Source organism: Bos indicus, chromosome 3, assembly GCF_029378745.1.
Source record: "Bos indicus isolate NIAB-ARS_2022 breed Sahiwal x Tharparkar chromosome 3, NIAB-ARS_B.indTharparkar_mat_pri_1.0, whole genome shotgun sequence".
NCBI lineage: Eukaryota > Metazoa > Chordata > Mammalia > Artiodactyla > Bovidae > Bos > Bos indicus.
The window spans coordinates 119910746-119923988 of NC_091762.1; the positions used below are offsets into that span (position 1 = coordinate 119910746).

Below are 13243 nucleotides of genomic sequence, written 5' to 3' on the forward strand. Positions count from 1 at the left end.
AGCCTGGCCGGGCGAGGGGGCGCGGGCAAGTGGGACCGCGCGCGGCCGGTTCGCCCTTCCCTCCGGGGCCGCGTGCCCGCTCGGCTGCGCTCGGCACCGGGTCGCGGGCTGCAGATGGGCGCCCGGGGTGCCCAAGATGCGGGCGCCGGCCAAGGAGCTCTTCCGCGACGCCGCCTTCCCGGCCTCGGACTCCTCGCTCTTCTCCAGCTTCTCCACGCCGCTGGCCCAGTTCCGCGAGGAGATCACCTGGAGGCGGCCCCAGGTGGGGCGGGCGGGGGCGGAGGGGGGCTCTCGGGGGTCTCGCGCCGCGTTTCCAGGCCCGCTTCCCGCTGTCTTCAGGAGAGGGCTCCCCTGCCCATCCCCCAGCCAGCTCCGTGTGTGCTGGACCCGAGCTCACAGCCCCCACCTGAGAGCGCTCCCTTCCGCAGGGGATTCACGGCCCCGCGAGCTGGGCGCTTCGGCACACGGCAAACTCAGCCCCACTTGGGTCTGCTGTGAAGGGCTTCTAGTCTGCAGGTCTCTTCTGACCACAAGCAGTCTTGCTCTGTTTCTCCTGCTCCTCTGGAAGGGCCAGACTGAGCCTGCAAAGCCACAGCCGTTTTGTTCTGCACGCTGCACGCATGTGGTGAACCTCATGCCCTTTCAGGTGTAAACATCTCAAGGTGGCAGTTTAGAGGCATGCTCCAGCCCAGTGTGCTGTGTGATAGCTTTAGAAATGGAGTATCCGCTGAATGAGGCTGTCCCCGGAGCAACCTTGTTCTCCCCGAGTGCACCCAGCCTTCGTGGAGACCTCAGCATGCACCCGCCCTGGAAGAGAGCCAGAACTGGCTTTCCTTGGACAGCACCGAGGGCCTGTTTCCAAGGGGCAACGAGCCTGATCAGCTAGGCCAGTGGACTCTAGGTGCAGTGGGAGGCCATTGGGGTGTTTTTAGCAGAGGAGTGATTCGGTTGGATTTGTTTTAAGAAGCTCACTCTTCAGCCAAGTGTCCAGAGGGCAAGAGTGCAGGTGGCCGTTGCGGTGGTCCTGGAGAAAGAGGCAGGGGCTCAGATTAGTGCGACAGCCTCAGGCTGGGGCTCTGGCATGGGCAGATTTAAGGGAGATGTCCAAGCCAGGATTCATAGGTCTTAGTGACCAACTGGAAGTAGAGAGTGAGGATGAAGGGGGGATCAAGAATTTCTAGATTTCTAGCCTGAGCACCAGTGGGGTGGGGGTCCTGGCTGATGTGCTGCAGAAACGGGAGGTGGGCTGGAAGTGTAGGCTTGGGTTTTGCTCTCACAGGTTCAAGCAGAGCTGACGGTAGGCAAGTGGGTGTGAGAGCCAGGAGCTCAGGAGGAGCGGGTTAGATGATGCTCCTGGGAACAGGGACCGCACAGATGGCTTACTGTCTGGAGTCTGGGAGGGCATCTTGGAGAAAGTAGGGGCAGAGAAGAAGAGACAGCTTGGAACCAAGCCTTAAGGAACCACAGGTGCCTTGACAAGCAGACTTGAGAAGCAGCAGGCAGAGAGGGGAGAGGACAGCCCGAGCACGTGGAGTCGTGGATGCCAGGAGGGGGCTGTTGGGCACAGGGGAGCTGCAGTTCTTATGCCACTGTGTCAGGAAAGAGTAGCACAGAGGATGCCCGTGGGAGGTGGCGACACGGAGGTGACACTGATGCAGAGCGGTTTTGGGGCTGTGGACCTGCTCGGAAGCAAGGGGGTGTTGTAAGAAACAGGAGGGAGGAAGTGGGGGGAGCAGCTCTCGGAGGAGATGGTCAGTGAAGCGCCGGGAGGGGAAGCAGTGCCCAGGGACAGGGCATCGAAGCAGCGGGCCTCCTCTCCCAGGCCTGTGCTGGTGGGATCCCGCCTGCAGGACTGGGGGTGGGGGGGCATGTATGGACTCAGACACTGAGAGCAGCAGGGGTCAGGCCAGGGGGCTTCCGGTGGAGCCCCAGGCGCAGCCGCTGCTCAGAGGGACCTGGGTGTTTTCAGGAGAGCAGGAGGAAGGTCAACTCATCTAGGGTGTGGAGAGCTCAGCCTTGTAGAGAAGCGGTACGGAAGACCCTCTTGAAACCTGCCTTTGTGAATTTAAAGGGAAACCGTTTTCTAGACCAACATTTCACTGTTGCACAAAGAAGGTGGTGGGATTTGTCCAGAGTTGGGGGGGTGCCAATCAAGGAAGGTCGGCGGAGACAGGGAGCCCAGAATCCAAGCTGGACAGGCTGATGTGCAGCCTGGAGGGGCTGACGGGTACTGGCCGCAAGAGGCCAGCCATTTCCCGTGCCCTCTTAGGCAACGTGGATGCCCGGAAGAGCTCCTCCCCAACCCTGCCACACGAGGCCTCTGCTCTTGGTTTCCCGGCAGCTCCCGAGCATGATATCACTCTGGACGATTTTCTTATTTCAGGAAATCTGCGCCACGCCCCAGCTGTTTGCAGGTAGCCCACAGGAAGGGCAGGTGAAGCAAGGGCTGCTGGGGGACTGCTGGTTCCTGTGTGCCTGCGCCGCCCTGCAGAAGAGCCGCCACCTCCTGGACCAGGTGTCTGCCTGCCGCCCGCGGCTGTCTCTCCTCCTCTCTCTCCCTGTCTGACCATGTAGGAAGGAAGCGGGGCGGGGAGGGCACTCCGCCATCAGGCCCAGCGGCCCCCTCTCCCGCAGGGGCTGGCAGGGCGCTTTCTGCTGCACCTGCTCCACCATCTCCCAAGCCCTGGGCCAGCCATGTATGTGTGACACACACAGACACACACACACACACGCACGCGCACACACCCACACGTGTATATATATGTTTTAGTTTGACGGCATTGGGTTTTAGTTGAAGCATGTAGGATCTAGTTCCTTGACCAGGAATTAAATCCAAGCCCCCTGCATTGAAAGCATGAAGGCTTAGCCCCCGACCACCAGGGAAGTCCCTGGCAGGCATTTGGAAGAAAAAGACAAACACGCCAGCCCAAAGTAGGAGAGGGCCAGTTGAGGGATCCTGTGCTGGTTTGGAGTAAGTTTCCTGGCTAGTTGGGGTGGTGGTTCTCTTTTCTTATAGATTTTGAACATCAATTGGCAAAAGGTGGTTAGAACTGTTTCAGATGTAGGCGGACCCCACAGGAATAGGAGGCCGCCCAGACTCCTTCCCCAGGAGCACTCGTGGCCTGGCTGAGTGTGACCAGTGAAAGCAGCAGTGTTGACCCCTTTCCCAGCGGCTCCCATGTCCCCGGTGCTGGGCCAAGCCCACTACAGTTGCCAGCTTTCATTTTCACAGGCCTTGCTGGCCTGGACCCCCTCTTACAAACAAGGCGCTGAAACCACGGTCACGTCCCAGTTGGCAAGGGCAGAGCTGGGACGCAATGGGGCCGTCTGGGTGCAGACCCCTCCTGTCTCAGCCCTGGGCCAGAATCGCAGCCCCAGCCATGAGCAGGGGCCGGGCGCTGGCGGAGCTGTGCCCAGGCTGCAGCTGGGGTAGCTGCCACCTCCGCCACGCAGGCCTCTGAAGTCACGTTGGTCATGGATTCAGGGCCTGCGCTCCCCGGGGACACGAGCTCATGATGGCTGGCTAGCGCTTTCGGAGGCGCCGGTCGCTCAGAGCGGCCCTGGCACCTTTCACTGGAAGGTCTGAGACCTCCTGTCCCCCGAGTGGTGTTCACACGAGTCGGACAGCCAGGCGCGCGCCGGGGGGCAGCGTCCGGCGCGGTCACACTCTGGCCGGGGCTGGGACGTGCCACCTTGGGCCTTCTCTCACCGTCTGCTTTTGCCTCCCCCCACGTGCGCTAGGTCTTCCCTCCGGGACAGCCGAGCTGGCTCGACCAGACGTACCGGGGCTCCTTCACCTGCCGAGTGTGGCAGTTTGGACGCTGGGTGGAGGTGACCGTAGATGACCGTCTGCCTTGTCTTGCAGGGAGACTCTGCTTCTCCCGGTGCCAGAGAGAGGATGTGTTCTGGCTCCCCTTACTGGAGAAGGTCTACGCCAAGTACGCCGGCCGGCGTGGAGGGGCTGGGCGGGCGGGCAGGGGTCCCGGGCCGCAGTGCCCTTGTGGGCCCTGAGGGCTTCCAGGGTGGGCTGGCCCGTCCAGAGACCGCAGCTCTGAGGCTTGGCCCGTGCCCCCTTGCCCTGCCCTCACATCACGGTCAGGCACGGGGGCGTCGCCTCTAAAGAGAGGGTGCACGCTGTCCTCTCTTTCCTCAAACCCAAGTGAGACAAGTCTCTCTGCCCACCTGGTTCTCTGGGGACAGGCGGCCTCTCTGCAGGTCGCTGGGAAGGAGTGAGGCGTCCGAGGCGTCAAGGTTGTCTGTTGTGGTTTTGAGACCACGGATGCCCTCCCTGGACGCACTGGTGGTTGTGCTGAAGGAGGCTGGGTTGGGAGGTGGGCCTTCGTGGCAGGAGTGAGCCCCTCCGTAAGCCTCGCGTCAGGCCCAGGGCCTTGATCGTGAGAGGCGGAGGGGTGTGCTCACGGCCACTGTGCCCACTCCTACTGGAGCCTGCGTGGGCCTTGTGCCCTGGAGGCGAGCTTGTGCCTGGACGTGGTGGGGACAGGGTGGGGCAGAAAGAGAGGTGATCGAGGTGGGTCAGAGGCAGGCCAGGGGAGACAGGAGGGCTGGGGGCCCAGTGCCGGGCCTCACGCCGCCTGGCCGTCTCCCCAGGGTCCACGGCTCCTATGAACAGCTGTGGGCGGGGCAGGTGGCAGATGCCCTGGTGGACCTCACTGGTGGCCTGGCCGAAAGGTGGAACCTGAAGGACGTGGCCGGATCCAGTGGCCAGCAGGACGGGCCCCGCGGTGCAGAACGCAGGACTTGCCGGCAGCTGCTCAGCTTGAAGGACCGCTGTCTGCTGAGCTGCTCGGTGCTCAGCCCCAGGACAGGTAGGGTGGAGCTCAGCCTGCGCGCCTGAGCCCTCGCTGCTTCCTGCCGGAGCTTTGTAGCCAGGTCCTGTTGGGACTGAGTCGAGAGAGGACCTCTGTCCTCAGAGCTGGTATCCCAGGTGGGCCCTTCCCTCCTGACCGGCTTCTCCGGAGGGCAGTGTCCCACCTTCCCTTGACCAGGACTGGCCTCCAGGGTGAGAGGGGCGTCTGCACTGGGGCCCCCAGGACGCAGAGTGGTGGCACCATCTCTGGCCCCGCTGGTGACCGGGCAAAACCAGTGCTCAGGTCTCCACTCTGGTGATACACGTGCTCATGAAGCAAGTCTGTTGAAAGAAAAAGTCACCCAAACTTGACCGCTCTGACTCGTCAGTGCCCTTTCTCAGCTGCTTTCTTCGCGAGACGCACGTGTCCTGTGTCATGTATCGCTCTGTGCGCTGCGTGGACTCTGTCAGGATCCTACGTAATCCCTGAATCTGCCATGTTTCTCTGAGTCCGTCCCTTACAGACCCGTATTTATGGTCTTTCCAGTTTCACGTTGTTAGAGATGACATCACAGTGAGCATCTTTGCGCACAATTGCTTTCATGTTTAAGATTATTTTTATAACAGGACTTTTGTCCTAAGTGTCATCCGGGCGAGGACCGAGGCCCAGAGAAGGCGGTTTGCAGGCCTGGTGGCAGCTGAGCCCAAATCCAAGGCCAGGTGCTCCCGCTGGCGCCTCGCTGGACCAGGTCACGCCCCGGTTGACTTGCCCGCCATGGTCAGGACACTGCGCCTGTGCGCTGCAGACGGCAGCCGTGTGTCCCGGGCAAGGAGGCAGGCCTGTGTCCGCTCGGTGTGGACCTTGCGGCTGTTCCTCCCCCAGGGACCCGGGAGCTGGGTGAGTTTCATGCTTTCATCGTGTCGGATCTGCGAGAGCTCCAGGATCTGGCCGGCCGGAGCGTCCTGCTGCTGCGCATTCAGAACCCCTGGGGCCGGCGGTGCTGGCAGGGGCCCTGGAGGGAGGGGTGAGTGCAAGCGGGCGCTCTGGGCCTCACTCTGCCCGTGTGGGCCGTGGAGGGCGGGGGGCACCGTGGCCAAGAGCCGTCTCGACCGTGCGCGTGCCCGGTGCCTGCGGCTTGGACCGTGGTCAGGACAGTGTTTGCTTGGTCTCTGGCACAGCCCCCTTGGCACCTGCTCGTGGGCTGCCTGCTCTGTGCAGGGCCCCAGACGGCCTTGGGAGGCTGGCTTCGTGCTGGGCCCCGGGACCCCAGCGACGCTGAGGGCTGGGGCCTGTCCTGAGGGCACCCACGGACGGAGGATGCCCCCTGGGCTGCAGGTGGGCGCTTGCTCCCGGGCCTCTGCTCCGCTGAAGGGGGCTCCTTGCAGGGGTGAAGGGTGGAGCCAGGTGGAGCCGGCGGCCCAGGCGGAGCTGCTGTCGCAGCTGCAGGATGGGGAGTTCTGGGTGGAGGAGGACGAGTTTCTGCGGGAGTTTGACGAGGTCACTATCGGCTTCCCCAGCACGGAGGCTGGCCACCTGCAGAGCCTGCACTCAGGTGAGGGAGGCCCAGGCAAACCGCCCGCCCTCTGAAGTGGGGCGGGCCACCGGCTCCACTCTCGCCCCACTCCGGCTTCTCTTGAGGGCGGAGCGATGGTCCCATCCCCGCTGCCCCGGGGGTGACAGGTGGCCGGGTGGGATGTCCTCACGGTGCAGGGGTCCTGACGCCAAAGTGGGGCTGGGGGCGTGAGGGGGACCCCATCCCCGCGTCTGAGCGGCGCATCCCCGCCCAGGAAAGGTGCTGTGCCACACTCAGGAGCTGCCCGGGGCCTGGGTCAAGGGCCAGTCGGCAGGAGGCTGCCGGAACAACAGCGGCTTCCCCAGCAACCCCAAGTTCTGGCTGCGGGTCTGCGAGCCCAGCGAGGTGTACGTGGGCGTCCTGCAGAGGCCGCGGGTGCGCGCAGCCGGCCGCCCAGGCAGAGACTACCAGGCCGTGGGCCTGCACCTCTGGAAGGTAGCCCTGCCCGTGGGACATGGAGGCCTGAGCCCCCGGAGCCCCCCAAGTCCCCTTTCCACCCCCACCCCGTCAGATCTGAGTCCACGGGACTCGCCTCCTTCCCCCAGCCTGGCTGTGTCTTCTGGCCAAAGGCACACAGCATGGAAGCAGCCTGGCGGGTGGCGGGTGGCGGGTGGCGGGTGGGGGGGCCCTCCAGTGAGCAGAGCTGCTGGGAGGGCTCCAGGGGGCGGTCCAGCCGTGGCTCTGCGCACATGCCCCTGGGAGGTCCTGTCCGCTCCCTCACCCCCTCCCCTCCAATGCGGATGGGAGGTCCGGGTGTCTTGGGTCACAGCATTGCTGGCAAGCCTGGCAGGCCCAGATGGCATCGGCCACGTGTCTTTACCGGCACGTGTGTTTCACGTGGGACTCAGCTGCAGATTCTCAGGGAGGGACCCGAAGGCCTGGGTACTCCAGGGGGGGGCCCCCCAGCTCTGACGGGCGCTCCGGGGCCTCCCTGCAGGTGGAGAAGCGGCGGGTCAACCTGCCCAGGGCCCTGTCCGCGCCCCCCGTGGCGGGCACCGCATGCCACGCCTACGATCGCGAGGTGCACCTGCGCTGTGAGCTCGGCCCGGGCTTCTACCTGGCCGTGCCCAGCACCTTCCTGAAGGACGTTCCGGGGCAGTTCCTGCTCCGGGTCTTCTCCACCGGGAGAGTCGCGCTCAGGTGAGGGGCGGGCCGGGGCGGGGCGGGGCGGTTCCGCGCTGGCGGCTCGCTCACCGGCGCCTCCTGCTTGTCCCCGCAGCGCCGTCCAGCCAGCCGCCCCGAGCCCCGGCCCCCGGGAGGTGCCGCCAGCGGGCGAGTGGGAGACCGTGCGACTGCGGGGCTCCTGGAGGGCCGGCCGGACCGCGGGGGGCAGCCGCAACTTCGCCTCCTACCCCAGCAACCCCCGCTTCCCGCTGTCGGTGCCGCAGGGCGCGGGCCCGCGTTGCGTGCGCATCTCCCTGCGCCAGCACTGCCGCGACCTCCAGTGCCTCCCCATCGGCTTCCACGTCTTCCAGGCAGGCGGCGGGCGGCGTGTGGGGCCCGGGGCCCCAGGGTCACCGGGCAGCTCGGGCAGGCCTGTCCACTCACCCGGGCTCAGAGCAGCTGCACACCCGGGCCCCGTGTGAGGTGTGGAAGTGGCTCAGCCGTGTCCGACTCTGTGCGACCTGGACTCTCCAGGCCAGAACACCGGAGGGGGAGCCGTTCTCTTCTCCAGGGGAGCTTCCCAACGCAGGGATCGAACCCAGGCCTCCTGCACTGCAGGCGGGTTCTTTACCAGCTGAGCCACCAGGGAAGCCCACCTGAGTCCTGAGCTGCCCCCAGATCTGTGCTTCCAGCCAGGAGCCCCCACAGGACGCTCTGGGCACAGGGTTGAGCAGGAGCCTCCCGAAGGCCACATGAATCCCCGGCCCCCCACCCACCAAGTGCCTGGACCAGCAGGGACCTGTTCTCGTGGGGACAAGCAGGGAGGGAGGGGTGGCCCACACCGCCTCAGACAGGACATACAGATGCTCTACCTGCCCATGAGGGCTTCTGGACCAGAAAGGAGACTTAGAGCGGGGTCCCAAGGCGCTCAGAGCCCAGGAGCTCAAGGCGGGTGGAGTCCCAGGCAGGAGAGAAGGGAGGCTCTCGGGAGAGAGTGCCATTTCCCCAGCCATGCACAGCGGGAGCTGGGGCCCCACAGAGGGGAGACTGGCCCTGGGTCCTGGGGCCACCCAGGGTCGGGTGGCAGGCAGCCGCGAGAAGGCCAGGGGCTCACAGCGCCACCCAGAGTGCCTTCCCGGCCTGTCTGCCCTTCTGAAATACAGGCAGGACGTCCTTTGCAGACCTGCAGTTGGAGTATTGAGGGGGAGGTGAATGCCAGAGGTCACAGACTCCCCACCCCTTCTGGGGGCCCCGCTTGAGGATGGGGCTGGGCAGGGGCCGGTGCACCGAGGAGGGTGTGGCCGGAAGGTGGCCCAGAGCCATGCTGTCGTGGGGCCTTGGTGGGGGCGGCTCTTCTCGAGAAGCTCCTGTGCCCTTGGGGTCCCGACAGCCGTGGGCACCACACTGTGGCCATGCTCCACTCAGGCCACCCGGGGCCGGTGCCCAGGGGCTTCGAGAGAAGGGCCAGGGCACGGACGACAGTGAGATGCCCGCCCGGGGTGGCCGGCACAGCGGCACTTCTGCAGGTCCCCAGGCAGGGGGCCATGTGGGCAGTGGGGCCCCGTGAGGGGCCTGGCGTGTGACGAGGGCCAGGCCAACTGCCGGCTGCCCCCAGCCAGGGCAGCCCCACTGGGAAGGAAGCTGGGTCGAGGCTGCAGGAAGAGGACAGGCCTTTGCGGTCCTGGCTGCCGCAGCCGGTCTGCTCGCCCACAGGCGGGCCTGCTGTCTGAGCCCCGGCCTCCCCTAGGTTCCGGCGGACGGCGGGGGCCAGGACGCACCCTCCCTGCTGCTGCAGGAGCCTCTGCTGAGCTGCGTGCCGCACTGCTACGCCCAGGAGGTGAGCCGGCTCTGCCACCTGCCCGCTGGCGCCTACCGCATCGTGCCCTCCACCTACCTGCCGGACACAGAGGGCGCTTTCACGTTGACTGTGGAGACCAGAATCGACAGGTGGGCGCCGGGGCTGCACGTGTGCGCCTGTGCACGCGGCTGTGTGTGGGTGTGGGGCGTGTCCCCAGCACTCCCACCCCAAGGTGTCTCCCAGTCACCCGCACAGCCTGACTCGCACCTGCCCCGCAGAGCACGAGGCCTGTGGGAGGAGAGCCGACGGGCCTGGAGCTCACTGCCCCCCACACCACGCCCCGGGGTGCGGGGAGGCCCAGGGTAAGGGGCCTGGAGCTCACTGCCCCCCACCCCACGCCCCAGGGTGCGGGGAGGCCCAGGGTGAGGGGCCTGGAGCTCACTGTCCCCCACCCCACACCCTCGGGGTGCGGGGAGGCCCAGGGTGACAGTGGCCTCCTCTCCTGCAGGCGCTCCATTCACAGCCAGGAGATGCTGGGGCAGCCCCTCCAGGAGGTGTGTGTTGGGTGCAGAGGGGAGGGCCCTCCCAGTGCCCTGGGGTCTTAGCTGCCTCCCAGCCCCTCCCAGCAGCCACCCCGCAGGCTGGGCTGGGCCCTGGGACAGGAGGGGCCCTTGTCCCCCCGCCGGGAGCCCCAGGCAGAGATTCTCAGGGTGGTGGCGGGCCTGCAGTAGGTGAGGCTGGTCTCCCGCCAGCCAGGGCAGCGCCTCCCAGCCCTCGTGCCCTCCTCCCGCAGGCCTCCTTCATGGCGGTGATGAAAGCCTGAGTGGCTGACCATGCTTGCAGGCTCTGGTGACCCACAGTGACCAGCCTGCACGTGTCCCAGGAGCAGCAGCCCTGCAGTCCAGCGGGAGCCACAGGAAGGGCACCAGGGTCCTCGTGGCTGAGCCTCCCGGAATCCTCCATGCAGTCTCTCCACTGCCCGAGAAACAAGCCGTACAGTGGACAGAGCGCGTCGGGACACACATTATTTGAACTGTTTGTTAGAAACGTTTTTAGGATCCAGTTTATAAATAAACATGAGCACCGAGCAGCGTCCAGCCGGTTCAGGTGGTCAGCAGAAGCAGGTGGGGTCTCCCACCGGCCGCTGACACTCAGGGGATGATCAGGGGCCGGGGCGGGGCTGGTGAGGGGAGGACGTGGCAGGTGGTGAGAAGGTGGGCGCACGAGCTGGAGGGTGCCCGTCCACACAGGTCTCCCCGCCGTGTCCAGTCTGTCTCCCGCCCAGTGGCGCTCAGGGGTGGACGGGTGGTGAGGAGGCGGGTGCACGGCAGGTCTTGGGCAGGAGCTGGAGGGTTCCTGTCCACACAGGTCACCCCCACTCCACGTCCAGTCTCCTGTCCTGGCCGGTGGCGCTCAGGGGTGGACGCTGTCCAATGCCCAGTGGCCGTGTCGGAACTGCAGTCCTCTGCCCGTGACTCAGCGGGGGTGTCCCTGCGGGCCTCGGCCCCGGGCCCCCTAACCCTAAGCCTCTGGAGTGGGGGCCCTGACCTTGGCCTGGCGTGTCTCCTGTCCCCATGTGTCCCCCGACTCTGCACCGTGTTGTCACCGTGGTCAGGGTGCCTGGCCTGTTGGGCTCCTTGTCCCGAGTTACAATGTCGTTTCTTGGGAGGGGCTGCACGGCCTCTGGTCCTGGCGGGAAGTCTTCCCACCCATTCCTGACTTGCACCCTCGAGGCCGCACCGCGAGCCTGTGGCTCCCTGGGAGCAGGTGGCGTGCTCGGGAAACCCTGGTTCTGAGTCGGGGTGATAGGGTGGGACCACTGCCCCTGAGGGGACCGCCCCGCAGCTTCAGGGCCTCGAGGGGTCCCCGTCCCCACCCTCCCCAAGGTACTGTCTATGATTTGTCGTCTGGGCGGTGGGGCAGAGGCGTCAGTCTCACCCTTGGCCTTCCTGCCTGCCCTCCAACCCCAGAGAGGGAGTTGGATGTCTGCACGTGGCCGTCCCAGTTTCGTGCTTGGAGACCAGGAAGTGACCCCATCGCCCACCATGAGCGGTCCTGGCGGGGGTCCATGGTCAGCAGCTCTCTGTGTCCCACCGCGGCTTGGGGGCAGTGTCAGCTGCGGGCCTGAGTTCCTGCAGCCTGGTCCTCCCTGCCCCTCCCTGAGCACAGCCACGGAGCGAGGGCCTGCGGGCTGGTGGTGGCGGCAGGTGGGGAGTCTGTTGTGCACACTCGCTGGGGAAGGCGGCCTTCCTCTGGGGCCCGACCACCTCTGCAGTCAGCGGGCCCAGGCCTGCTCCTGTCCTGCTCTGGGGCTGCTCCTCTTGTGGCCAGCGGTGGCCTCACCTCTGGCCCCAGCCTCCTGGCCCATCCCCTGCAGCTGCTCCTGTTCCTGCATCTCAAACCCACTGTTCCCTCCGCCCCTCCCCGACCCACCTGGTCAAACAGCGCCCAGACAGGACGAGACCACTCCTGTGCCAGGGCTGCCGTCTCCCTGCCCCCAGGGCCAGTGGGTAACCCAGCTCCAAACCGCACGGTATCGCCTCTTCTCAGACCTCAGAGGCTGATGCTGAGACAAGTTTGGGGTGCAGGATGTTTACAAGGGAAGGAGATCTGATGTGTGCACCCGGGGGCCCGCGTGGGGCTGAAACACAGGTCTCCCGGGCAGGTGTTAACCTCAGGCATCCTGAGAAGAAAGCAGAGCTTCATGTGAGCAGACAGAAGTGGCCGCCTGCAATCCAGGACGGGGCCTTCGCCAGGAACCAGACTGGCCTGGGCCTGACCTCGGACGTCCAGCTCCCAGAGTTGGAGACATCAGCGTCTGTGGTTAAGCCCCAGGCCTGCGGGGTTTTCTCTTGGCCCCGGGCCTCGGCCGAGGGCTTCCCTGGGGTGGAACTTCTCCCTAAGCCTCAAAGGGTGTGCTGTTTGCAACTGCCGTTGCCTCAAAGCAGAACTCGTCCTGAGATCAGCGGGGGAGAGGCCCGGGGGACGAGGGGCAGGGAATCTCTCCAGACCCGCAGGTACCCCCCGCCTCAGAGGCCTCTGCGGTCGGCCAGCTCACCCCTGCCTGACGGCCCTGCCCAGATGACCAGTGTCACTGCAAGCCAGCCCGTGCCGCACGCCGCTCCCTCGGGCCAGCCCTGGCTGCCTGCTCCCCCGGCCCGTCTGGGGGCGCCCTCGAGCCAGCCACTGCGTCTCGGCTGTGTCATTTACCATCCCCTTCCCTTCCCTACTTGGTCCTGGGAGGCTGGTGACTTCAGTGAGAACAGAGAGCCGGGGCTTCAGGCATGGGCCCTGCAGATCAGCCCCCTTCCAAAGAAGCCTGAAAAGTAAGATGCTGCCCATCGCCTGTCACCATCAGCCCTTCACCCCTGGGGGAGTGGGGGGGCACCAGAACCCCAGGAGGGCGGAACGCTGCCAGCTTTTCCCCAGGAGCCGTCAGGGTGGCCCATGGTTTTCCTTGGTTCCCCTTGGGCCGTCCGGGTCCCACGGCGGGGTCGGGTCAAGGCCAGGGCCACGGCCACCGCAGGTGGAAGGCGGCCACCGCCGGGGACAGCTGGTACCGGCCTTGCCCTCTGAGCCAGAGGAGGCGGTGTCAGCGTGCAGAGGCAGGGCGCCATCGGGGGCAGTCTCCGTGCCCCTCGCAGCAGGCCCCCTCCCACCGTCAGCCCCTGGGCCTGCCCCAGCTGTTGTGCCCTCCCTTCGCAAGAGGCACCGGCCGGCTGAGCTGAGGGGCCTTTCCTTCCCCAGGCCAGCCTCTGTGCCGGGCAGGCCGGTTCCAGGTGGGGCACCGCCTCCTAGCTGAGCCGTCACAGAGCAGCTCGTATTCTCTGGGCTCCAGTGTCCTTGCTGCAAGTGTGCAGGCTCTGGCCCGTCGTGTGTCCAGACTCTTCCCCTTTGGTTTGCCCTGGAGTCCTCGATCTGGACGTGCCTGCTGGGGTAGCTCCAGGCCTGCTGACGAGG

General features: G+C 65.9%; 1 protein-coding gene across 6 annotated transcripts; it reads left to right on the forward strand.

The window, feature by feature from the left end:
* On the forward strand, positions 1–10370 carry CAPN10 (calpain 10). 6 transcript variants are annotated; one of them, XM_070787029.1, is made up of 13 exons: positions 1–262; positions 2384–2515; positions 3742–3938; positions 4609–4826; positions 5691–5832; positions 6194–6360; positions 6596–6816; positions 7319–7521; positions 7601–7856; positions 9233–9432; positions 9562–9645; positions 9792–9837; positions 10077–10370. In XM_070787029.1, the coding sequence occupies exons 1-13, from the start codon at positions 137–139 to the stop codon at positions 10104–10106; spliced, it is 2022 nt and encodes a 673-aa protein (XP_070643130.1). In that variant the 5' UTR covers positions 1–136; the 3' UTR covers positions 10107–10370. The 6 variants fall into 6 exon arrangements, with proteins under 6 accessions (XP_070643130.1, XP_070643132.1, XP_070643129.1 ...); XM_070787030.1 differs by having other exon boundaries at positions 24–262; positions 10127–10370; XM_070787031.1 differs by lacking the exon at positions 9562–9645.
* Positions 10371–13243: the final 2873 nt, after the last annotated feature.